Below are 27,680 nucleotides of genomic sequence, written 5' to 3'. Positions count from 1 at the left end.
TAACTTCACAAGCATAAGATAAGGCTAGATACAAGCTATCTGAAAAAGATTTTGGAGTTTTGGAAGTCTGAAAGTTGTAAGTGGTCAATTATGTGAAACAGCAGGCAAATTTTAGGCTGAAATAACTTCTAGGAATGTGCACTTTTGGCTTGATAGAATATAAACTCCATGAGAGCAAGGATTATTTCATTTTTGTTTGGATGTCTCTAATGCATAATACAATACTGGCACGTAGCTGGTACTTAACAATGTCAATTGATTAATTGAACCAGTAATAAGTAGACACTCTGCCTTGATCATTTGGAGTATAGTGTTAAGTTCTGACTACTACATTTCAGGAAGAGCATTAATTAGCTGGAAAGTATCCTAAGAAGAGAAGCTAGAATTATAAAGGTCTTGTTTTATGCCATATGAGAATAAAGTGAAGGCACTGTGGATGATGTGCCTGGAGAAGAAGCAAATAAAGATCAGGGAAAGATGGTAACTATTTTCAAATATTTAAAGGACTAACACATGGAAGACGGATTAAACTTGTACTTGACCAAGGGGACAAAACTAGGAGCAATTAATGGAACTTCCAAATGCTACTTTAGACTCTAGGGCAGGAAAAGAAACTTCCCAGTAATCAGAGATGTCCAAAAGTGGTATGATCTGCACTGGGGTAATGATGAATTCCTTTGGGGTATCATCCCTCTTTTGGGGAACTCTTCAAACAAAGGTAGGATGACCACAAACTTAGTATATCATAGAAGAGGTTATTATTATTTTTATGTTAATTCAATCAGACAGCCATCAAAGTTCCTTCTAACTCTGAAATATGATTCTATGAACTCAAAACAACACCACTTTAGTAGACATCTCCCTCCTTAGATTTATCCTAGAATGTCTGAAATTAAAGGGAATGAGAAGTATTTGTAGATAGAAATTTCATTTAGTACACAATAATTTATGCAAAGAAAGATGACATCCTGGCCTTTTATTACAAGGACTGCAAAAAGCTCTTTTATGAGTTGTCTTTTATGTGTATGAGACTCATTTATATCTAGCATTAGGAGAAGAGCTTCCTGAAAAAAGTTTGATCTGGCAGTCATACTTATGAGAGTTTGGGGAACTAATTGGCTATATTTTAAATAAGATGTCATATATTTCACTATTGGGGGAGGGCAATTCCACAAGGATAACCCTGTAGTGAAGTGACTTCTGTCAAGGTAGAATCTAAGTGGGTAGGTGATTGGGGCAATCCGGGGCTACCTTGATTGCCCAGTTTATCTAGGTAACCTGTAAATCAGGTGAAGACAGCAGTCTGAGCTTAAATTTAGGAGATATGCTATTCTCACTGACTTCCCTTAGAACTTAGTTCCTTCTTCTATAGCTACTCATTCTGTAATGGTTTTCCCCTGAAATAGGATCTTCCATTTTCCTACTTTGCTATGACCAACATAGCTTCCCTAAGGCTCCCACATAATTTTCCTATAGATGTGACTCTGGATTCAGGAAAACACTACCTCAAGCATGAACTTTACCAGTGCCTTTAGTGCACTATTGTCTGTCTCTGGTGGATCTCTTCCTCTTTTCTGAAATTCCTGCTTCAATTCTTCCTGGTTGATTTGGAACCTTGGTAATTTCTTTCCTACTTATTCATTTCACTTTTGAGGGAGAAAGATAATAATAGACAGAATATTCCTATGTCACCCAGATTGGAAGTACAATGGACACTCATGGGTCCAAAGCAAATACTGATCAACACAAAAGCTTTAACCTGCTCAGTTTTTCTGACCAAATTTTCTCCTTCCTAGGTAAACCTGGAAGCACCCGTGCCAGCAGTGACATGTGAATGGTGTACTGCATCTGAAACTGGGAAGACAAGTTCAAATCTAAATTAAGATACTGACTAGTTGTGTGACTTTGGATAAGTCACTTAATCTCTGTCTCAGTTTTCTTCTCTGTAAAATAAATAAGATTGAGAAGGAATTGGCAAACTATTCCAGCATCTTTGCCAAGAAAACCCTAAATGAGGTCAATGAAGAGTTGGACACAACTAAAAATGACTAAGCAGCAAAAATCAATTCTGCTATTGGAAGCCTAGTCTCTAGGTGGCTGCATTGAGCTAATAATGGGAGTGGACTAGTTCTTGATCTAGTGGAAAGAACATTGATTTGGGCATTAGAGGTTCTGGATTCACCCACCTCTAAGTCTGACTCCTTGTGTGAGCTTGGGAAATCAATCAATCAATAAATTAGTAAGTCATTTAACCTCATGGGGCTTAGTTGGCTAATCTGTAAAATGAGGGGATTGGTATAGATTGCCAGTGACATCCCTTCTAACTCTAGAGTTATATTTCCTAAGGTCCTTTATAGTCCTTATAAAACTCAGCCTTGAACCATGAGTATCCCCAAACAGGGAGATGTATTCCTCTATCAAAGAAATTGTCTAATTTTGTGCACACTCTCAGGAGATCATCCAAATTTATTGATAGCAAAAGTCAACCTAGTGTGATCTGTAATAACATCATGGGGTAGGGTGGGGAATGTCAAATTTAGATGAAATAATGTCTTTTACTGCCACTTTTTTACTGGCCATTTGTATATAAAATTTAGATGATAACATTTGAGATTTTTTTAAAAGCAATATAAACACATAGACATATCAACCTAAACCATAGGGAGGCTGATGAGACATCACCTATAAAACATGCACTAGGAGTTCTGACTCTTGAATATATGTGCAGGTATATGCATGAACAAACAGAGGCAGCTAGGTGGTACACTATGACTAGAAGCAGGAAGACCCGAGTTTAAATTTGGCCTCAGACACTTATTAGCTATGTGATCCTGGACAAATCACTCCACCTCTGTTTATTTCAGTTTGTCAAATGGGGACAATAATAGCACCTGACAGAGATGTTGTGAAGATCAAGTGAAATAGGGATTTATGTTTCTGGAACATAGTCAGCACTTAAATATTTATTCAAGGGGCAGCTAGATAGTGCAGTGGATAGAGCATCAACCCTGAAGTCAGGAGGACCTGAGTCTAAATCTGGTCTCAGACACTTAACACTTCCTAGCTGTTGTGACCCTGGACAAGTCACTTAACCCCAATTGCCTCAGCAAAAAAAAAAAATATATATATATATATATATATATATATTTATATTTATTGATAGATAATTCTTGTAAAATACTTAGTTAATTGGTGCTTAGAAAGAGTTATGTAAATGTTAACTAAAATTATTATTAAACACTAAAGAAATGTGTCTGTCTCCTCCTTCTTTTTTTGTTTTTTGGGTGATTTTTTTTTTTTTTTGGCAAAGCAATTGAGGTTAAGTGATTTGCCCAGGTAACACAGCTAGTATGTGTTAAGTGTCTGAGCTCACATTTGAACTCAGGTCTTCCTGATTTCACGGTCTGTGCTCTATCCACTGTGCCAAATAGGTGCCCCTATCTTTTTTTTTTTTAAACAAGACCTGGGGTTCCTAATTGTCATTGAGGGAATTTCTTCTTCCAGTGTAGACTTATACTTAGTCTTAGAAAGTTAAATGGAACTTATAGTCTTAGGCAGTTAAATGAAACTTGTAGTCTTAGGGACTACAAGAAATTAAATGGAGAATTTCAATGATTTGCCCATGGTTACTCAGGCAGTGTGTGTCAGAGAAAGGATTTAAACTCAAGTCTTCTATCCATTAGGCCATTCTGCCTTTTGTGGATATCCCTCTCTCAGACACATGTATATACACTGTACATATGTATTTGATTGTAGCTATATCATTAGTATAAGTAATTCCCAACCATGGACACAGATATCCAATTCACCTGTAACTTAGAATTGCCTGGGAGTACTAAGAAGTTTCAATGATTTTATCCACAGTGGTACAAAGAATATGTGTCAGAAATAAGTCTTAGAACCAGGTCTTCTTGACTTTAGGGACTACTCACAGCCCATTCAACCATATTTCAATATTTCATATTCACATGGATTTATGAGTGAATATGTATTTATGTGTATTTGAATGTATGCATATGAGTGTGAGAGAAAGAGAGATACAGAAAAAGATAGACAATGGTGAGGGACAGTTAATTCCCATTAGAAGCCAAGGCTTTCTGAATTGCGACTTTTTAGAACCTTTGAACAAGCCTTGATGATTACAACAGAAAGGAGGGAGCATTTTCAGCCCTCTTTGGTTGATAATTTATTATTACAGGATCTTTTGCCAGTCCATGTTAGTATCCTTATATCTTCAGCATTTATCATATCGAGCAGATAGTAAGAACAAATATGTATTTGCTGATTGACTGACTATAAGAGTAGAGATGCTACCATGCTAAGGAATACTAGTGAGCTTCTATTTTTGAAAGTTAGGGTTTCTCATTGCATCAGATGAAATAATGGAAGTCAGGGCTCCCAAAGGGCCTCCTTCCTGGAGGTTCTGAAAGATGATTCCAATTTATTTAAATAACTCAGTCTAAAAGCGCTCAGCCCCTATTTAGCTCAGCTCAGCCCTGTATGAAGGTGCGCACCACTTGTCACACAGAGCCTGTGAATTGGCTCAAAAGATAAAATTTCAAAATCAACCTGACACTTTTTGGAGATGACTAGTCCCTCCAATAGCCATTTAAATGATGAGTTATATCAATGACACCAGGACTATCAGGAGTCCTCAGAGGAAGGGAAACAGCTTCTATCCAGATTCAATAATTTAGAAATGATTTAATATTCTCCAAGAGATGTTCACAAAACTAGCAGTTTTGGCTTTGTTCATTTCTTCCTTCCCCAGTGCTGCCTTAACCGGGAAGTCACTTGCCTGGCAAAGTGAAGGTGAGTAGATGGACTATAAGCCTGACAAATTCACATAAAGGTTACAGATACATTAAAAAAAAAAAACCAAACAAACTTCCAAGCCATATCATCTTATTCCTCTTAAGAAATAGCACAGATCCCCTAAATTCTCTTAGAGAATGATAGCATTAGATTGCTAAGGAACCTTAAAGATTACCAGATCCAACCTCCTCAGTTTATATGAGGAAAAAAAAGAGGCATAGAAAAGTTTGATGATTTGCTCAGGGTCATAATCTCTAATCATGGCTAAAGCTAGCACTTTATAAACATCATCTCATTTTCTCCTTATGACAACCTTGGAAGGCAAGTGATATTATTAACCCCATTTTACAGATGAGTAAATTAATGTACAGAATAATCAAGTGCTTTAGCTGTCATACAGCTAGCATGTATCTGAAGCCTGATCTCAGTCCTGCTCCACTTAAAGTCCTGTACCACATAGCTGCTTATGTATCTGAGGTGGGAAATGAACCCAGTTCTTCTAGATTTCAAACCCCATGACCTAGCCACCATACCTGGCAGCTTAGAAAGTTAAACCAGTTATTTTTCAAAGGATATTATGTTGTTATAGTTAGTAAGTGTTAGAGCATAATGATCATAGTCTGTTTCCCCTCATTTCTCCCACACCTAATTAAAGCCAGAAAAAGTCAATTGAATTTTCCAAGATCACAGAGATACTAAGTTGCAAAGCTAGAGATTTGAATCCAGCTCTTCAGTGCTTATCCCATTATAACACAGCTGACCTCTAAGGTTTGTTATAGTTCCTGATATAGAGTAAAATAGTGGAACTTCACATTTATAACATTTCCTTTAATTAAAATAGTAAATAGCACCTTGTGAGAAAGAATAATCTTGAATTCTAAGTACTCCTTCATGGAAAAAAAAGAAAATTAAGGTAATATAGAATTTCTTCACATTTTATTACATATGAAAAAATATGGTACAAATTAAGAAATTTTTTTTTAGGATGAGGGAACACAGCATAGCTTGCCTCAGGTTAACTTAATTTCCTATTTTGAGTTTTGGGCATTTTATTGCATTATATTAGGTATTAGGCTGATCATGTTTCAATTTTCTTCCAGAAAAAAAAAGTGTCCTATTATAATTGGTGGAGTTAAGGTTTATTAGTTAACTTTTAAAATGGGATTAAAAAACCCATTAGTGGAATTGTCACAGTTTATTTTTAATTTGGGTGACAAAAGGAACAGACTGTAAAGTTCTAAGTGTGATTTACTTGAAAACATCCCTTGGAGAGTATGTGTGAGTCACGAAATATCCCATTCAGTTCAAAGGCAGGATAACTTGTGCAGTAAGTAAGTGGAGAACTTCTAGTGGATGGTATTCCTCTCAGTTTCCTACCAATGCATCAAATCCATCATTAATGGGATAACTCAGCAGAGAGGCTATCAATATCTGAAATGCTTCTGCTTGAAATCTAACCTTCTCCACATGCAATGTATCTGATATTCAGAGGGTATAAGCCCAACCTCCTGCCAGCATCTGAAAAGATTTGACAATAAGGCTGAAGGGTTTTTCTCCAAAGGCTGTCCCATTTTTCCCCTTTTCGCTCAAAAGAAATGGTCTAGAGGGTAACGGGATTGGTTTTCTTTAAGATTTTGGGAAGTGAACAGATGTAACAATTTTCTATAATTTGGTTTGGTGCAGATGCTGAAATGGCGCATTCACAATAAAATATATGCAGTATATGTAATTTCATCTGGATGTTCTGGGGTTTTAAAGCAAAAATGTGTACCTGCAAGCTGTTTTATGGTTTCTCAGTCATAATTGTCTCTGTTACACAGGCTGCTACAAAGGCAGCTCCTTCTTCATATGCAAGCTTTTAAACAATATCTTGATAATTTTGTGCTTTTTGCAAGACACAGTGTTCTCTGTGTGTTTAGCTCAGAAGCATGTAAAATTACTTAATTTTTCTTTGTAGTAAATTTATGAAGTAAACACTTCAAAAAAGGGGACCTGAAGATAATGTGTGTAAGCATCATGAGGTCTACAGACATGAAAACAGAACTAGTTCAGAATAGGACAAAAATTCTGGGTTTGAATTCTATCTCTGATGGCTACTTTTTATGTGATGTTAGGCAAGTCACTCAAACTTCCCAAGTCCCAATTTCTCCATCTCTAAAATTAAGGAGATTAAGGTATATGGAGGTTCCTTTCAGCTCTAGGACTACAAGCCTATGATTTATGTTGAAAAAAAAAGAGCTTCAGAATTGGAAGGGGGAGAAGCTTTCACTTCTTGTCACCACTTTTTATAATAAGAATATAAGGGAGTTGGAAATGAAGGCTAATATTTTTAACAGCTGCTTGTTTGATACTTTTACTCCAGAGAGTATGTGCTGCTGCTGATGGTAGCATTCCTCAAGGGAAAGGGAAAGAATGCAGGGTCGGGAACAGCATGGAGAAGTGAAATCCCTAGACAGAGTGTCAACGCCATGGTAGATGTGCCCTCAGCTAGCTCAGTGATTGACCCTCAGGATTTCGGCACAGTGTTTGACTGCTCTATTCCTTGGGGCTCCCGCAGAGCCAAGCAGGGAAAGGTATAGTTCCATGTTAAAGACTGAATAGTTACCATTTGGATTCCATTGGTCTTCTCCTCCCAAGACGAACAAGAAGTTTTCCACTTCTACCACACAGTGATGGGCGCTGTTATAGGGCATAACTGTGGGGGAAAAAGATGAAAAAATAAACCATCATCAAGATGTATATCATTTTCCATCTTAGAATTTGATAGCTTGGCACACCCGTTATTTGCCTTAATCAAGGCATGCAAACTCTGAGACTACAAACAGCGGAAGGAAGCAGGAGGCAGTAAAGCAGGGTACGTGCCAATCCTGAGCTATGTACACAGGGGATCAGTGGTGTGTTGACAGCAGTTTCAGATCCAGCCCCTTTTGATTAATTTTACATAATGTTATTCCACAAATTGCTGCAGAACAGCCAGCTTCTGGTACTCTACTTTCCTCAAGAACTCATTTAGTCACTTGCTCACTTAACTCGCACCCCTAACTCCCTGATACACAAGTGGCATTTTTTTGAGGGGGAGAACCATGATGGGTACGTCACAATGGCCAGAAAAGGTTGACAATTCTTGGGAAATGCTGTGTTATTGTAACCTTGAATATATACTGATAACTGTTAAAACATTCAACCTAGCCTGCTTTTTGCTGGCATGCTTTCCATAAGCAGACTCAGGGTGCTTGGTAGCTTTCTATTCCACAGCAATGAACAAGCTGCATTTCCATACAGTTTGAAGTTTTTAAATTAAGGTCCTGCTGATTTAATGCCTTCTCCAAATGTATACGCTTAATTTCCTGTACAATGCCATTAGCAGCACAATCACACATTTTCTATCTATCTACTTAGGAAGTCTTCTGTGACAAAGATCAAAACTGTGGCAGCAAAGTCACAGAGATACACTGTTTTCTCCTCTTAAAAAAATTCTGATGATAGTAGCTGGGGGAAGAATGGGTTCTTTAAGGTACTGCTGAAAACATAGCTCCTCAAATTCATTTTCATCTGCTTTTCCCATGTAGGGGTATAGCACACAGACTTGCTTCTGTCGTGATGTGTATGGTTACTCTGTTATTCTGTTCCCATCATATCCTATGGTCGATGTATATTTGCCCAGCATTAGTTATCACGCTTTATGCAGAGGCTTTGGCCCAGTGACACCAGTAGAAAAATGATGTCCTTGTTCAGCTCATCATATGGGCACCTTAAATCTAGGTGAGGACAAATGGGGAGGTGATGTGGATGTACAGGCAGGGAACTTATTGTTTGTCACGGATCAACAGAGCACTTAGGAAACCAGTGCAGTGGGAAATCAATATGACTCAGGGCCAGCTCTTACTTTGTGCTCTTTTGCCAATGCCAAAAAGAAAAAAAAAAAGGAAAAAGAAAAAGAAAAAGACAGAAAGGCAGTTTTTCTCATACTTGGATTATTCTGGGTGATAGATATCCTCTTTCATTTTGTTTTATTATCTTTTATTTTTTTCTCAAAATGCAGTTATGTAGGATAACAAATGCAAATAAAAACAAGTAGATAGGCGACTGCTTTGCTACTAAGGTTGCAGCATCCTAAGGATCGAGCAGGTCCGTGTGTTTAGTTAAGCTTCTTGCCCTAGGATTTGTGGCTTCTTGTCCCTCTGGCAAAAATGAACAAGCAAGGGGTATTTTTAGTTAACTGAAATTTTCATAGTTTGTAATCTTATAGCCAGTCTGGAAGAAGCAATTAGCAAAGTACACTTGATTTCATGAAAATGTACTGTAAGAATACAAAAGATAATTATGAATTATGGTGACATAGTTTAGTTCTCTTATAGACTTCAAAGATCACCTCAGTGAAGTCCTTTGAACCTTAGTTTATTCATCTATAAAATGGCTATAATCACTCTGATCTGGCTTTGCAGGTGGTTGTACAAGGCAGAAATACATTTCTACAAAGGTCATTACGGGAAAAATATGGAAACTGTTATTATCAGAGCATAGAACAGATATATATAGAGAATTAATCTGGCTTTGAGAAAGAAGATTTGAATTTTAAAATGTATGGATTTAGAGCAGGAGGAAACTTCAGAGGTTATCTACTTCCTCATTTTAACCATGAGGAAACTGAGGCTAGGCAAAGGTAAAATGATTTGCACAAGGTCACTTGAGTACATGTGTCAGATGGTACCTCTAGAAGCAACTAGGTGATTCAGGGGGTAGAGTACTGGGCCTGAAGTCAGGAAGACCTGAGTTCCAATCTGGCCTCAGACATTTACTGGCTATGTGACCTTGGATAAATCACTTAACCCCATTTGCCTCCATTTCCTCATCTATAAAATGGGCTGGAGAAGGAAATGGCAAATAACTCCCATTATTTTCACCAAGAAAACCTCAAACAGGGTCACAAAAAGTCAGACACAATTCATCATCAACCTCAGATTACAGAATCAATTCTCTTTGCACTATGATACATGGGCTTGAATCCAGAGTTCAATGTTCTATTACTTTGGACAAGTCACTTTGTGGCTTCTAACATTTCCTTCTTTATAAAATGGGGACAGTAGCATCTTCCCTTTTTACCTCATTAGGTGGTTTTTATGTTGTTCGTTTGGGTTTTTTTTTCATCTGTGATTTCATTGGATGATGGAAACTCTCAGTTTTCCTACTATAGATCAAGGACAATTCTATATTTTTTAAGAGAAATGTGTCAGCAGGCTTCTTAAACTTTTTCCACTTGTGACCCCTTTTCACTTAGAAATTTTTACATGACTCAGGCTATATAGATATATAAAATAGGCATACAAACCAAACATTTACTAATAATAAATTGTGATTTCATGACCCCCCACATTCCATCATGAGACGCTATATGGAGTCATGACCCACAGTTTAAGAAGCTGGGGAATAGGGCATGATAAGATTAAGTGATTTGTCCAGTGTGACAAAGTCAGTTTATATTAGAAAAAGAACTTGCTTTCAGGTCTTCTTGACTTCAAGAATGGTCCTCTGGCCATTGAACCACGCTGCTTCCCCTTAGAGTCCTAGAGAGCTTGAAAAGAGAATGACTGTGAAAGTGTTTTGGAAATTATATACAAATGTAATGGACCAAATAATTATTTGAAAATTAAGATACTAAATACTTTTTGGGTCTTTTAATATTAGCTCAACACTGGTCTATCCAAAATTCTTAGCCCTAGAAGTGGATGGATAGTGAATCAGGACTTGAATGTTTTATTCCTATTTTAACTGTGAAATACACTAAGTCTTCTCTTTCCCTATCCTTTTCATTCGATTTGGGGAGCAATCTAGAAAATCATGATGGTATTATCAGGGTCTACCCTTGAGATATGAAACATATCCCCATAATAAGATTTCAAGAAAATCTTCCACAAGTTAGGAACTGGGCCATCAAATATCACCACCTTGTTTTATGCCCCTCATTATGTATATATGTTATTTAAAACTTCTACCCCACTAAAGACAAGAAATCCTCTACCTAAGGGAAAAAAAAACATTTTGCCCTTCTTTTAACCTCAGTTCTTTAGCATGTGGTCTTTATTTTTTCCTATTTAGGCATACAGAATTTTATTGAGGCAAATAATAAATATTTTATTTTTATTCTTATTAAAGAAACCTATTGTTAAACTGCATGCAACCAATGAGACCACCTGCATAGACAATGCCTTTTGAACCCTTTGAAATAAGGGAAAAAGGAACAAGTCTCAAGGTTACCTGCTATCATCTTAATGTTCAGACAAATTTAATATTACTGTTTTAAAATCATGAAAGTTATATTTTCTAATGAAAATCTTTGAATCTTATTTCTGTATCTTTGAATAGACTTGATAATTCTTGAAAATCATTTGGAAAGGGGGAAAAATTCCAAAATTTGTTGAAAAATTATTTTGCATAGGATTTTATGTTTTAGTCTTATGAAAGCAAATTACATTATTTCTGATTTAAAGCTATTGGAAAATGTTTCAAATATGTTGTGTGATTCTTAAGATCAACACTCTAAATCTAGCCTATAGGTTGCTATGTTTATTGATTGCTCTTAAAATGACACTTTCTATACCCATGGCCCTCAGCAGCTTTCAGCAAAGGTGAACACCTGTCTCACCCTTCTGAGAAAGGTATTTGAGGAGAAGTTTGTACTCCACGCTCAAATACAGCCCAGTGTGAATTTTTAGCGTGTCAGTCAGTGAGTTAGAGGGAAAGGGTAAAGAGAAGCTAATCAGGATGAAATGAGATTAAAGGCTGTCTAATTTTACAGCAACTGTGATCCATCAGCCACTGGGAAAGTGACAGTGGAAATGAATGATGGAGACAGACAGGTGGGGCTGTACATTTCACTGATTTATCCTCAAATGCACTGGGCCTTATTTTATTGAGTGAACATGACCGCATTTATCACGACTGTCATCTAAACCCACTTCCCTCCATTTAAAAAGGTCACTTTACTAGGAGGGAGTAGGAGAGAGGCACTTTCAAAACAGATTTAAAATCTAATAACACATGTTTATAAGGCTCTGTGAACGAATTCTCAACTTTATTAAACAAACTCATTGAGCTAAAAGGAAGAGGCAAACACCATTAACCCTCCAAAGAGGAAGGGCTTTGGTCATCTGAGTCGACATATTCATTTAGTTCTAAAATTCAACATGATTTGTACCTAATGTCTCTGCTGTTATAAGCACTGAGAACTCTCAACATAGTTTTCAAAAATTAGGTAAAAACCTCTCTATCCAATATTTTAATTAAAAAAAAACTGAATAGTAAGCAATATTGTTAAACACAAACACACACACACACACATACACACACACAACAGGGGAGGATATTAATTCACAGTATTTACCCCGCAGAATAACATTAATCATCACCCACTCAAGGGGCGTTAGCAATTGTTACAAGAGGTAGCTCTGTCACAATTAACTTCTCGAGTTGTTAATTGCTTTTCTATAGCTTTGAAGCTGCAAAAATTGTACTGGTTTATCTTCAGCTTCTTCCTAGATTATGTGTAGCATAACCCATAGAGATGTGGTGTGGTAAACAGGACAAAAGGTATTTAAAGTCAGAAAACCTGGTTCTGTTTATATCTGTGTGATCTCTGGCAAATCAAAAACTCTCTAGTGGGTCAGTTTCTTCATAATAAAACAGGTAAGAGCCACTTCATAGGGTCATCATTAGGACCATTAAAAATGGGATAATATCTGTGAAATGCTTTGTAACTACAACTTCAGAGGAAATGCTCTCTCAAACAAAATTATTCTGTATCTGCAAATAGAAAGTGAAAGTCAAACAATCAGTGCAGGTAAACTCACTGTACATAATAATATAATTGATTCTTCAATATGCAATTATTGAACACCTATAGTTTTACACCTTATCAAGCATTGCTAAAAAAAAGTATCTAACCCAATGTCTACAAATTTAATCACTTTTTAAATATGTTTGAGAGAATTTCATATGTAAGACAGATCAAATCCAACCTAACTGATCTGTTCTATAATTTCAATGCTCATATTTTGAAATTGCTTAAATTGAGATACACTATTTTAAAAGAACTAGCTATTACGTTACTATATGCAGCAAGCCTATCATAGATTAAGACAATCCAACTTTATAGAAGAATTTGAAATATCTGTGGTTACATAGATCCTTTTATTAATCTATAGTTTCCATTTTTTCCAGTGGATCATTTTTTTCTTACTAGACATTTTTGCATTATATAATCCAGTTACCTATAATTATACAATTAAAGAACATAGTCATCACAGGATTTTGAATTAGAAATGATTATCTAATTTGGGGATTCCAAATCTGGAGTCTATGAACTTAAAAATAATTGAATTTCAAAATAATTGGTTTTCTTTGTAATCCTATGTATTTTATTTTATGCCTTTAAAAACATTATTCTGAGTGGGGGAGATTTGGGTTTTATCAAAGAGGTCCATGACACAAAAAAGGGCTAAGAAGCCCCTTTTAGTCCAATGCCTTCATTTTTCTGAAGAGGAAATGGAGGTGCTGAGGTGCAATCATTAGTCTAAGTTATCTGGGTCTACATGTTCAATGCTTACTTGTCTCAACATATGTATACCCTATATTATTAGCCTTTGCTAACTTATTTATTCCAATTGTAACCCCAATTGTAAGGGGTTTGCAACTATTCCTCAAAAAAGGGGAAATTCTCAGTAAGCCAGGAACCTAAGCTTGTGTTAATTACATCCTAACCCTGTGTATATATTACCTATTGCTTCCAATGATGAGAAGTTCCTTAATATTGTATGCCTGATAAAGCACATAGCTCTACTTGAAAAAGGATATGGAATTTATTTTTTAAAAAGACAAAAATCCAAACCAATCTCCCATGCCAAACAAACAAACAAAACCAACAACAACAACAACAACAACAACAACAATGAAAACAAAATCTCAAGGTCACCATGAAAGTCTGGTATAGAGAGAATACTTAAGAGGGACATAATTTATTAGGGCATTGATCACAATTCACTGAGATCTTATTCTCTGATTCAAGGTCTGTGGATCAGTATAATTTCTTGTTTTATAGGATTTTTTAAAAGAGGCAATGTCTAAACTAATTAAATGGATTATTGCAGATACCATTGCTATATTGCTACAAGATATGCAAAGTTAAATATTAGGCCCTGAAAAGAGAGCCTACTTGAGAGTTAGGAGAATCTGAGTTCAAATCTTACCTCAGACACTTATTTGTTGGGTGATTAAGGGCAAGTCATTTGACCTTTGTTTCCGCCTATGTAAAATGGGGATAATAATAGTATCTATTTCCCAAGGTTGATGTGAGGATTGAGTTTTGAATTTGTGAAGTGCTTTGCAAAGCTTAAAGCAACATATGAGTGCTACCTATTATTATTATTATTATATATCCTGAATTTTATAAAATTATGCTATTGGAGTACTTATGTAAACATACTCTTTAAAAAGTAGCTTTTTTATTCTTGTTTTTAAAAATAGTATCTTTGGTTATTTATGTGGTTTTATGCTTTCCATAATAGGGTCGATCAATTCTTGTCCTTCAATTTGGTGAGTTTACAAAGAACTGAGCCATTTTTGGTTGGATTGCAACTCCCTATAGAGGAAATAGAGAAGCCTGCTGGTCCTGGTTTGCCCATATATGTCATTTTCTTACTCAATTAGGGCAATGATTAAATCTCATTATGGGCTGATGTCAGCCATTGTGGGTTAAATCTATCCCTTTGGGCTTAGCCTAGGAAAGGGAGGTACCAGACTTCTGGGGAGATTATGAAAGAGCTGAGACCACATCAGAGAGCAGCATCACATCCATAGTCTCCATTCACTCACCCACGAACCACTAATGGCTGTTCAGGGGCAGGAGCATATTGCAGTCACACATGCTCTCACCCATATGCCTTCATACCTGCAGCTGCTGTAGGCTTCTTCCCTAAAGATGTCCTTTCAGCTACTCTGTATAAATGTTGTATACCTAAGGATTTCCACATGCTCTCCCCATTCCTCCTTCTCCATTAGCATGCAGGTTCCTTGAAGGTAGGGACTGATCCCCCCCTCCTTTCTTTGACACTGTCATTATCTGGCACACAGTAAGTGTTGTTGGTGACTCAATGGATAGAATGCTAGGACTGGAATCAATAAAACAAATTCAAATCTGGCTTCAGACACTAGCTGTGTGATCTTGGACAAGTCAATCAACTTCTGTTTACCATAATTCACTGGAGAAGGAAATGGCAAATCACTTCACTACCTTTGCTAAGAAAACCCCATAAACACCATCGGTGTCCACAGGGTCGTGAAGAGTTGGACAGTACTGAATAAAAATATTGTTGACTGATTGACTGACTGACTGTTTAGAGAGCACCTGGACTTTGGTTTCTTTCTTTAGTCCTGGAGAGACAGCAGGGTTACTTCAAAAGCAGGAGGCTGCAGCTATGGAGAGGTGACTCATATAGGCAAGTCCTAATGATTACTGAACCCTAGGCTTTTGAAAGAGTATTCAAAAATCCCTAAAGCTCTAATATTATGGAAGAATGTCAAAGTTTCCTAGACTCATTACTTAACATGGGGCCCTGGAGCTGGAAGCACAGAAAGGGAATGAACCACGATAAGAAAACCAGAAGTTCTCCTTTGTAATTGCTGTGAATAATTTGGATGATTCAATTCTAAAAGGAAGGAAGTTGCTTCTCTGACAACTTTAAGTCCACTTTATTTTCGGGGGAGCTTTTGAGTTGTTTTTTTTTTTTTTTAGCTATAATAAAGTTAGAGGATTTCATGGGTCCCTTGAGTAAAAGTGGGCCTAATCACTTGACATCACATGTCAAGTAGGAGATCTCTCTTAGCAACTTTAAGTTAGTTTCTCTTCCAAATTATATGCCTGGAGACATATACAATTACATGTAGCAGGTCTTTAGGGAAGAAAATCATTTATTTATATGCTGTTGATCATAGTCTTTTGTGTTATTTTTATTTATTTATTTTTTTGTGTAGCAAAATAATAGCTGTCCTGTACCTGATATGCATTGTTACTTTGAGTACTTGAATGGGAACTAAAGATCCTTTTACTCACCTCTATAGAGAGACAGATACAATCTATAATCTGAGATTACTTAGAGAAGTCTCAGAGAGGAAACAAAAAGAGTAAAAGAGTAGTTCATAGTAGTTCATGGATTGGCTCTGTGAAAACTAAATTGAGGCTCAGGGAAACATCCATTAGAAAAACTGAGGTACAGGATGAATAGACTTTCAATTCAGTAGCATAGTTCAGACTGGAACAAAATGATCCTGAGAGTAATGTAGCTAACTAGACTAATACCACTATAACTCTTTGAAGCAGAATCATAGAATTAACTTCAGAGGTCACTGAATTCAATCCCATATCCAAACATAAATTACTTCTGCAATATTTTCAATAAGTGATCACTCAGCTTCAGCATAAAGACTCTTATTGATAGTTACATTTCTCCTGTAACAGCTCATTCCAGTTTTGGATGATTATAATTGCTAGTAAGAATTTCCTTTCAATTAAAAAAAGTCTCTTAACTTTTATGTGTGTGTGTGTTTGTGCACATGCACATATATGCATGTGTGCATGTGTTTAACTTTATAAAAATGTATAACTTAAAAAGGAAAATAACAATCTCCATTTAAAAAAACGCTTGTTAGATTAAATATTTTTAGGTATCTCATTTCAACAGAAAGAAAAATAGGTAAACTGAAACTAACAATTCTAAACAAGGTTATACATGATGCTCACAGTTTAAGCAGTCTTCCACATGAAAGCCATTCAAATATTTTAAGATAGTTTGTCATGTCTCCTTAAGTTTTATTTTCTTCAGGCTGGTGTGTATGGTTCAGATAATCCACCATATCTGGCCTATGCTTTATGCAATCCTATGATACCCAACTCTTTAGTACATGATGATGACTCTCCTTTATCTTTCTAAAGTATGGCTTCCATAACTGAATAAAATATTTTGGTTTCAATATGATGTATTGAGTATGATGGAGCAGTTCTCTGACTCTTTCTTATTGTAGACTAAAATTTTCTGGCAATCACAGTTGTCTGTTATACTATTGCTTCACACTGAGTTTGTAGTCCACTAAAATCCCCAGATATTTTTCATATAAGTCATATGTCCTCCATTTTATATTTACACAGCTGAATTTTTGAAGGCATGAGGAATTTTATATTTATGCAATTAAATCCAATCATATTAGACTCAGTCAATCATCCCAACTTATAGAGAACTTTTTAAATGTTGATGTTGCTATCCAATGAGTTGGACATCTCTTCCATTTTAAAATCATATGGAAATTTAATAGACATGTCTTCTGTGCCTTTGTCCAAGTCACTGACAAAAAAGAATGTTGAAAAGCATCAGGTCAAGAATGGATTTCTGGAAATATATGTGCTAAAGACCTCCCTTTTGACTGACATCTATTATTATTGACTACTCTTTGGTTCTGATCACTTGATTTTTTCAAAATCCATTTGATTACTTTATCATCTAATCTACACCTCTACAAGTTGCCCACAGGATAGCAAAAAAGACTATAGCATGTATTGCCAAAAAATGATATATTCTTTGTGTAAAGCATTCTCCTGATCAATTGATCTTGTCACCTTGTAGAAAGAAGAAGTGAAGTGAATGTCTTGCCGTCCATTTTTGATGAAGCCAAGATAGATCTTCCTTTTCTAAATGCTCACCTTTAATAATATATTTTATATAAATATTGAAGTAAAGATCATTGGCATGTATTTTTCAAATTCGACTATTTTTGCTTTTATTTTTATAAGTAAGAATAGCATTGGACCATCTCCAGTTTTGTGGAAACTCTCTTTTTAAAACTACTTTTCTGATTTTTTTTTCTGAGGCAAGTGAGATTATGTAACTTGCTCAGGGTCACACAGCTAGGAAGTATTAAGTGTCTAAGGTCAGGTTTGAACTCAGGTCCTCCTGACTTCAGGGCTGGTGCTCTATCTACCACTAACTGTCCCTTAAGCTACTTTTCAAAGATCACTGCTAGTACCTCAAAAATTATATCTATCAGGAATTTTTTCCAGTACCCTGCAATAAACTCATTCAGGGCAGATCACTTATTTTTTTTAAATTTCATAATAGTTTTTTATTTTTCCTAATATATGTAAAGATAGTTTTCAGCATTCATCTTTCAAAACCTTGTGTTCCAAATTTTTTTCTCTTCTTTACTCTACTCTCCTTTCCTCTAGACAACAAGCAATCCAATAAAGATCAAACATATTCAATTCTTCTAAACATATTTCCATATTCACATTGAAGGCAGATCACTTAATACTTCTTCAGGAAACTTAGGTGTCCTGCTATCTCTTCTCTTTTGAAGGGTTTCAAAATTCTCTACTGATCAGTACCCTGAGCCCTATTCAAATCAAAAGGAGTCCAGAAGCTAGAAGATTCTTCATTTAATAACATTCTTCTATTTCACAGTACTCTCCAAACATAAATAAACAAAAAAAAAAGCAAAAGCAGGAACAAACAGAAAGAAAGTAGAAGAAATTATCATCCTGTGTTCAGATGTACAATTCCTTTCCAAAGAACTACAAAGGGCAATTTTGAAAAAAAAAACAGTTTTCTGGTTAATTCAATAAATATATTTTTAAAAAATTATGATGAAAAATATAGGTCCTGAATTGATTTCTTTGTCCTTGTTTTTGCTTGCTTTTCTTTTTCTTTTCTGATGTATTTATGTTTTGGGGGAAGGGGGATTATAAACACTGTGGAGGTTTTGTCTTGTAGATAAAAGTAACCTATCAATAGACAATATTCTCCATCACTTTGTATGATGTGGTCCAGTTCAGACAGTTGTCACTGAAGAAAACTTACATAATTAAATATAAAGCACTTGATTTGAGAAAGAGGCTGATGTGTCTTTTGTATCTGAGACTGTGACAGAATCAAGTGAGCAGCTACTCTTTAAAATTCAACCCAATGACTACTAGAGCTTTTGGTTATTTTGTTCCTCAATAATGAAAATTTTTACAGGATGAAGATTTCTAAATAAGATGTTGGTGTGGCTGATAGATACTTTTTAAAATTATGGCAAATAAATGAAGAGATGGGAGAGTGCTGTGCAAAATGACTTCTCAAAAGGCCCTTTTAGCTCAAGTCTTCTATAGTATACAGTACTATTGCAGCCCTCTCTGAGCAAGAGATAAGACATTTTAGGCAAGTTTTAGCTTCTGCAGGGCTGGAACCCTGCTTTATGATTTTTCCCACATTTCCCTAAAATACACAATGCTTGCTACATACTTGATAATACTTGCTGATTTATAGTTTAATCCCTAAGCAATTTTCTTCAATACAGGTTAATATCCAGAGGTATGGAGATATTCTAAAATGGGGCTTCTAGTAGCTCATTAAACTAGTAGCTCATTTCTCATTATAAATTTAATAGATCATAGTCTTCTATTCATTTTAGAAAATTTTCATTTTATGTTTTCTTTTCCTAGATTATAATTCAGTCACTACAATCTCAATCCTTTAAGGAGCATTTAATTTTCATCTTATAGTGATGGGAATTCCCTAGTGGTATTAGTTAGCACTTTAAAATCAAATTATTTTCACTTCTGGAAACTAAGGAATCCTTAGGAAGGAAAAGTGGAAATCAGTTTCAATATAAAATTAATCTTCCTGTTCATGAAATGATGTTGATTTCTTCCAGGTATTTTAATGGATGTGTTGCTGAAAGAGAAAATATATCTTTGTATTGCTATATGAGTTTTCACATATAATATATAAATTGATATATCACCTTATTTATTTAATTGCATATAGAAATGTCCACAGATGTATATATAGAAAGATAGGCAAATGTATGTGTGTGTTTGTGTGTATGTATAATGTGTGTATGTATGTGTATATATGTATATATGTAATATATTTATACATGCACATTTGTGCGTGAGTGTATATATATATATTATTTATATCTCTTCTATCTTATTATATTCTAGTTTAGCTATATTAGGAGGTATGATTATATTTCTAAGCCAGAGAGGTAGAGGGGCAAGGTCTGTCCATTTCATCTTTGTAACATCTCTCACATATTCTCCCTTCTTTTCTATGATGCTTCTATCACCTTGATCCAGATTCTTACCCTCCATACATGGCTGATTGCAACACCCTCCTGGTTAGTTTGCCTGCCTCAAGACTTTCTCCACTTCAGTCCATCATTCATTCGATTTTCAAAATAATCATCATAAAGCACAGGTCTGACTATGTCAGCTCCCTATTCAATAAAACTCCAGTGGCTTCTTATCACCTCCAGGATCAAATATAAAATTCTCTGTATAACATTTAAAACCCTTCATAACCTGCCCTCATCATTTCAGACTTCTTAAACCTTACAATCCTCTACATACTCTTTTATCCATTGACACTGATCATCTTGCTCTTCCTTGGACAAGATGCTCCATCCTCTAACTGGACATTTTAGCTGTCTATCCCCTTTGCATGTTGCTCTTCATCTCTGATTCCTGGTTCCTGTAAGTCCCTGCCAAATTCTATCTTATACAGAAAGCCTTTCCTAATACATCTTATTTCTAGTTGTCTTTCCTTCATTTATTTATCTTTGGTGAAATTAGAAAATAGCCAGAATCCATCTTTTATGAAACATCTCTTTGATCCTGAAATGGCATTATTGTAACCTGTAGAATTCCCTTCTCCAGGTAAAATAATACCAATTCCCTTAACTTTTCCTCATAGATCCTATTTTTCATACTTTTAATCACCTTAGTTTTTCCAGTCCACTGAATTCATTAAAATGCTTTATTTTAGTTTAAAATTATTCATTTGAGAAGTAGAATGAAAACTAATGCTTCTAACTCAATGGGAAATGAATGACCAGGATGATTCGACCATGTGCTGACATTCAAGAAGCAGCAAATTTTAAAGAGCTAATTGATTCAAATCTCTGAGAGTATAAATTGTAAAATATCTGCTTTGGTAGAAATTCCCAAATCTGGAAGCACTCTACTTATATGCAATCACAATTACAGATCCAGACAATAAAGATGATGATGATGATGATGATAATGAAAATAATGACAATTCAATATTTTTATCAGTTGTTCTGTATTGGTAAGCAGTATAAAAGGTAGAATCATAGATTTGTAGTAAAAAAGACATAAGTTTGAATTCTGCCTCAGATACTAGATGTAGAGTCATGGACATGTCACTTAATTTATAACATTAGCAGTTTCCTAATCTGTAAAAAGGAGAAAATAATAGTATTTACCTCCCAGAATTACTATGAACAGAAAGTAAGGCAATATATACAAAGTTGGAAAACTCAAAGCCCATAAAAATATTAATTATTATAGTAGGAAAGATAAGGCATAAGTTAAAGAAGGCCTTTTTTCTGTTTTGCTGTCAAAATCTCAAATACAAAAAGCATTTGCTCTTTCTTGCTGTCATGCCCATGAAGCTATCTGTCATAATAGAAGGAAACAACAAGCAAACAAATAAGTACAAACAAGCTATATGTAGGTTAAGTAGGAAATAATCAACAGAGGGAAGGCACTAACATTAAGGAGAGTTGGGAAAGGCTTCCTATAGAACAGTGGTAGGGTATGTTCAGCCTGCAAACCACATAAAGCCTCCAAAATCATTTGATAAGGCAACAGCAGGCGCAGATGAGCTGAAAGTCAAGTATCTCCTTTGGAGTTCTATAAGTTGATAATTTTGTATGGCCCGCAAACGATGTTATAAATATCCAAATGGCCCTTTGCAGAAAAAAAAATATTCCCTACCCCTGCCATAGAAGGTGAATTTTTAGTTGTAATTTGGCCAGGGAAGCCAGAAGGTAGAATTAAGGAGAGAGTATCAGTTCATGTAAGTCTTGCCAGTCCTCTCTGTATTCATCCTGCTGGTTATTCCTTACAGAACAATAATATTCCATAACGTTCATATACCACAATTTACTCAACCATTCTCCAATTGATGGGCATCCATTCATTTTCCAGTTTCTAGCCACTACAAACAGGGCTGCCACAAACATTTTGGCACATACAGGTCCCTTTCACTTCTTTAGTATCTCTTTGGGGTATAAGCCCAGTAGAAACACTGCTGGATCCAAGGGTATGCACAGTTTGATCACTTTTTGATCACAGTTCCAAATCGCTCTCCAGAATGGCTGGATGTGTTCACAATTCCACCAACAATGTATCAGTGTCCCTGTTTTCCCACATCCCCTCCAACATCAGATTATTTTTTCTAAAACATTGTTTTTATTTTTTTGCTCACCTAAAAAGTCTGAATAGCGCAAAATATATCTCCTCTTTCTAGTATTCAAGAACCTACATAAGCTGGTCTTCATCTGCATTACTTCTATTTTCCTATACATCTTCCTGTACATATTCTCCATGGCAATTGAATTGGACCAGTCACTGTCTACTGACCTACTAGATTCATTCCCTAAAAACCAAGAAAATTATGAAAAAAATTAACCAATTAGAAAAGGAGGTCCAGAGTCTCAAAGATGAAAATAATTCTTTAAAAATAGAATTGGGCAAGGGGAAGCCAATGAAGTTATGAAAGACCAAGAAATAACAAAACATTATAAAAAAATGAGAAAAGAGAGAAGAATCTTGTAAGACAAATGACATATTTAGAGAATAGATCAAGAAAAGAAAATATAAGAATAATTGGATCGCCAGAAAGTTGTGACCAAAGAGAAAACCTTAACATAACAATGTAGGGAATAATCCTAGAAAATTATTTAGGAATGATAGAACATGAGGGGAAAGTAAAGATTGAAAAAAACCCACTGATCATCACCTCAATGAAATCATTTGTGGAAAACACATAGGAATATTACTGCCTAATTTTGAAACCTGCCAGATCAAAGATAAAATTTTACAAGAAACAAGAAAAAATAATTCAATTATGCTGAAGCTACAATTAAAATTGTACAAGACATTTCAGCAGCAACAATAAAAGACCACAGGCCCTGGAATCATATCTACAGACAAGCAAAAGAACTAGGCCTGCAGCCAAAAATATCATATCTAGCAAAATTGTCTATAACTTTGAATGAAAAAAAAAAGTGGACAGTCAACAAACTTGCAGGTTTCCAGGACTTTCTTTAAACTAAACCTGAACTTAATGGAAAATTCAACATAGAAGAGAAAGCTGGAACTCAACATGGACAAACTGTTTAAATATGGACAAATCATTTTTTAACATGGGAAATGTATACTTTATGTTTAAGATTGACATCAACAGTAGGGTAGCTCAAAAGAAGGATTGGCAGAATAAAGGCTAAAATAGTAATCATGTTATACAAATGAGGTGCAAAAGAAGAACTGACACAGAGACATTAGAGTGGGGAGGAGGGCTAGTAGTTTTGAACACCTATTTACAGCAAGAATGGGTTTAATAGGCAACACTACATATAAACCATGAAGGGTAAAGCACCCTTTAAAATCTCATAAAGGGGAAGAATGAATGGATGGGGAAGCAAAGGATGAGGGAAGAAGACAAGAGAGGAATCCCTGGATGGGGGGAGGTTAAGTAATAGTAAGCCAAATTATGAAACACAATTTAATGAGAGTCAGCAGTGATAAGAAAGAAGAGTATATCTGGAGTGAGTGTGTATACACATGAGTGTGTATATGTATGTATACATCTACATATGTGTGTATATATATATATATATATTTTTTTTTTCTTAACTGTGACTTGGGGGTGGTGGGGGGATGAAAAGGAGATAATGTGTCTGTCTATATGTGTGTTTATCTATATCTACATATGTATGTATAAATATATCCTTTCTTAATTGTAGCCTGTTTGAGAGTGGGGGGGATGAAAGAGGGAAAAAAATAATGTAAAAAAAAGTATGCAGGAGAGAGCAAAAAAGTAAAGGAAATAAAGAAGACAGACACTCTTGAATATAATTTCTTCTACTTATATGTATATGTGTATATATGCTGGGCATATGACAATGTTCTCTTTTGTTTCATTTTGTTTTGTCTTGTTTTTCTTTTCTTTTATTCTGTTTCTTCAAAATAAAATATTTAATAAAAACAATAAATTGATTAATTATTTGTTTGTTGTTAACATTCTTTTCTTTTTAAATTCTAAGTTACAATCATCCTTCTCCCATTCAATGTGAAGTTAAGCAACATAATATCAATTATTTATGTGAAATCTCTCAAATTCATATTTTCACATTAGCCAAATTTCCAAAAAAGCAAGAAAACAACAGTGAAAAAAATATGCTTCATTTTGCACTCAAGCATCCATCAATTATTTCTGTAGAAGTGGGATAGCATTTTTTTCTTCATGGATCTTTAAAATTTGTCTTGGATCACCGTATTTATCATAATAACTAAGTCTTTCACAATTGGTCATAATTATAACATTCTTCTCACTTCATTTTCTATACTTCATTTGCTATGTTGTTGGTTTTTTCCCTCTGTTGTTGGTTTCCCCCTCATCATTTTCCACAACACAAAAGTATTCCATAACAATCAATTATATCAATTTGTTCAGCCATTCTCCATCTGATGGGTATTCTCTCAATTTGTTTGCCCCCACAAAAAGAATGCTATAAATAGTATTGTACATATGGATCCTTTTCCTCTTGCTTTGATCTCTTTGGGATACAAACTGAGTGGTGGTGTTTCTGGTAAAAGGGCATGTATCATTTTAGAACTCTTTGAGCATAGTATCAAAATGGTCTCTAAAATGGCTGGACCAGTTTATGATGTCACTAATAGTTCATTAATGTACCTGTTTTTCTCTCTAGCATTTGTCATTTTTTATAGGTGTGAAATGGTACCTCAGAATTGTTTTAATTTGCTTTTCTCTAATCAATAGTGATTTAGAACATCTTTTTCTTCTGAAAACTGCCTGCTTATATTCTTTTGACCCTTTATCAACTGAGGAATGAATTTTATTTTTATAAATTTGACTGAGTTCTATACTTGATATATATTTGAGAAAAAAATCATTATTAGACTTTAAAACTTGCTTTAAATTTTTTTGATACTACTTCATTGCCTATGATCTCTTTTTAGCAATACAATTTCTCTATCACTTTTAAATTAGGTCTGTTTTTGTTTTTGCTTTATCTGAGATCATGATTGCTACCCTTTTAGTTTTATTGAAGCATATTAAATTCTATGCTAGTACTTTATTTTAACTCTATATGTGTCTTTCTGTTTCAAGTGTGTTTCCCATAAACAACATATTGTTGGATTCTGATTTGTAATACATATGCTATCTATTTCTGTTTGACAGCTGAGCTCATCCCATTCACATTCACAGTTATGATTACTAAGAGTGTATTTCCTTCCATCCCATTTTTTTCTGTTTCTTCTTATCCCTCTTTTTATCCTGTCCCTCCTCAAAAGTCTATTTTACTTCTAACCACTGCCTCCCTTAATCTGACTAATATAAATATTTGAATTTGCAAGATTTCACATGTATAATAGATATTATGCTTCTTGTCTTCTCAGTGAGCAGAGGAGGGATGGAAGGAAAGGAGATAATTTATCATTCAAATTTTTTAAAAAAAATGTTAAAATAATTAGCAATTTAATCTTTTTGAAACCCTAAAAAACATTTTTGGGAGATCGTTCCAACATAAATGACATATCCATGCTGCTTTTTTATGTAGAATCCTTATAACAGCTCTAATAATGATAAAGTTTAGATTATATGTATCATCTTTCCATATAGTTATATAAACCATTTAACTTTATTGAAGTGCTCATGATTACTCTTTCATGTTTACCTTTTAAAGCTTTTCTTGAGTTTTGTGTTTGAATGTCAGAATTCCTATTCAACACTGGTATTTTATTTATTTTTTTTTTTTGCTGAGGTAATTGGGGTTAAGTGACTTGCCCAGGGTCACACAGGTAGGAAGTATTATGTGTCTGAGGCCAGATTTGAACTCAGGTACTCCTGACTTCAAGGCTAGTGTTCTATCCACTGTGTTACCTAACTGCCCCATCAACTCTGGTATTTTCATCAGGAATGCTTTAAAGTCTTCTATTTCATTAAACATCCATTTTTGCCCTGAAGGACAATGCCCAGTTTTGTTGCTTTGGCTATTATTGGTAGGAATCCTAGCTGCTTTGCTCTCTGAAATTTCATATTCCAAACCCTCCACACCTTTAACATGGAAACCTCTACTGTATATCCTGATTATGGCTCCATTTCAATGCTTTCTTAAAAATATATATATATATATATATATATATTTTGACCCAGGAAGTCTGAATAGCAAACTATGATCTTCTAGGGAATTATTATTTTGGGATCTCTTTCAGGAGATGATCAGTGGATTCTTTCAAAAAATTTTTACTCTCTGGATCTAAAATATCGAGTCAATTTTTCTTGATAATTTCGGAATTATGAAATATGATCTTTTAAGGAATTTTTTTGATTGTGGCTACCTGAATTCTTAAATTAACTTTCTTTGCTCTATTTTTTCAGGTCAATTGTTTTTCTGTTAAATTATTTCACATTTTCTTTGATTTTTTTTTTAGCCTTTTGACTTTGATTTTGATTTCTTGATGTCTTATAGAGTCATTAACTTCCAGATGATTTTTGGTACCTTTTTTCCATTAGGCCAATTCTGTTTTTTTTAAGATTCTGTTTTTTTTTTTTTTGAATTTTTTATGCCTCTTTTACTGTTAATTCTGTTTTCATAATATTCTTGCATTATTTTTTTTTCTTTAACTCTTCCAATAATCTTATTGGGCCTGAATTTAATTAGAACTTTTTTTGAGACTTTGTTTGTAGCCTTTTTCACATTGTTGTCTTCTGACTTTATGTATTGGACTTCCTTGATATTATAATGGCTTTTCATGGTCAAATTCTTTGTTGCTATTTTTTTCTTCATTTTTCCAGCCTATATTGTCTTAGAATTTAATATTAAATTTGGCCTCTGCTCATCTTGGGGTAGAGAGTCATTGTCCCAAATTGCAGGCTTTCTGGTTGCTATTTTTAGGGCTAGTGCTGGGAGTCTGCAAGCTTTTGATGCTCCAAGGTTATATGATCTTGGGAGAAGTAAGTTACTGCTCTCCTGGTCTATGCTCTGGTCTTTATTCAAGAAAGGATCCTGGTCCCCTGCAGCCACAAACTCCAGGGCCCTCTTTGTCTGAAACTGTGACCAGGGCCCCTGCTCTCTTGTGACCCATCCCTCAATGCTTTTCTCTACTTTGAAACTGTGACCCAAACTATATATGATCAATAGGCTGCCAATCAGTGCCAGCAATTCCTGATGCCAATAAAAGATCCCCTATAATCTCTCTCTCTCTTGCTCTCTGTCTCTTTCTGTCTCTGTCTCTGTCTCTGTCTCTCTCTCTCTCTTTCTCTCTCTCTCTCTCTCTCTCTCTCTCTCTCTTTCTCTCAACTAGTTTTTAGACCCTTTTATTGTCTCTGGGATGGGAACTCCTGAAGCTGTTGCTGTTGCTGTTGCAGCAGTTACTGCTGCCACTATTTGTGTGGGCTCTGGATAGATATTCACCAGAGGATCATAAAATTCTCTTACCAACTTCCTAAATTTTCTTAGAAGAAAAAATATTTCACTCGGCCCTTTTGTTGTATCTGCCACTCAAAATTTAATCTGATATGTTACTTTAAAGTTGTATGGAAGAGAATATTGAGAAAGTTCTACTGGAAACTTCTAATCTATCATTTTGACTCCCTAATATAGTAGGTTTTTCAAGCAAGTGAGAGTATAGGAATTAGAGGAATATAATATAGATGACTTTCTTGAGTAATTTAAGAGAAAAAGAGAAGAAAGATGTTGAATTACAGCAATCAGGGATGGTTAGA

At 35.0% G+C, this 27,680-nt stretch overlaps 1 protein-coding gene across 1 annotated transcript in view; it reads right to left on the bottom strand.

Annotated features, from left to right (window-relative positions):
- Window positions 1-27,680, bottom strand: part of KLHL14 (kelch like family member 14) — a 168,093-nt gene that overhangs the window by 25,210 nt on the left and 115,203 nt on the right. The window contains exon 7 of the mRNA XM_051970272.1: window positions 7,421-7,510. Within this exon, the coding sequence (XP_051826232.1) occupies window positions 7,421-7,510 (90 nt within the window). The remainder of the gene's footprint in view (window positions 1-7,420; window positions 7,511-27,680) is intronic.

This window comes from Antechinus flavipes, chromosome 1, assembly GCF_016432865.1.
Source record: "Antechinus flavipes isolate AdamAnt ecotype Samford, QLD, Australia chromosome 1, AdamAnt_v2, whole genome shotgun sequence".
NCBI classification, from domain to species: Eukaryota; Metazoa; Chordata; class Mammalia; order Dasyuromorphia; family Dasyuridae; genus Antechinus; species Antechinus flavipes.
The sequence above is the reverse complement of the archived record's forward strand: the minus strand, read 5'-3'. Positions and strand labels throughout refer to the sequence as shown.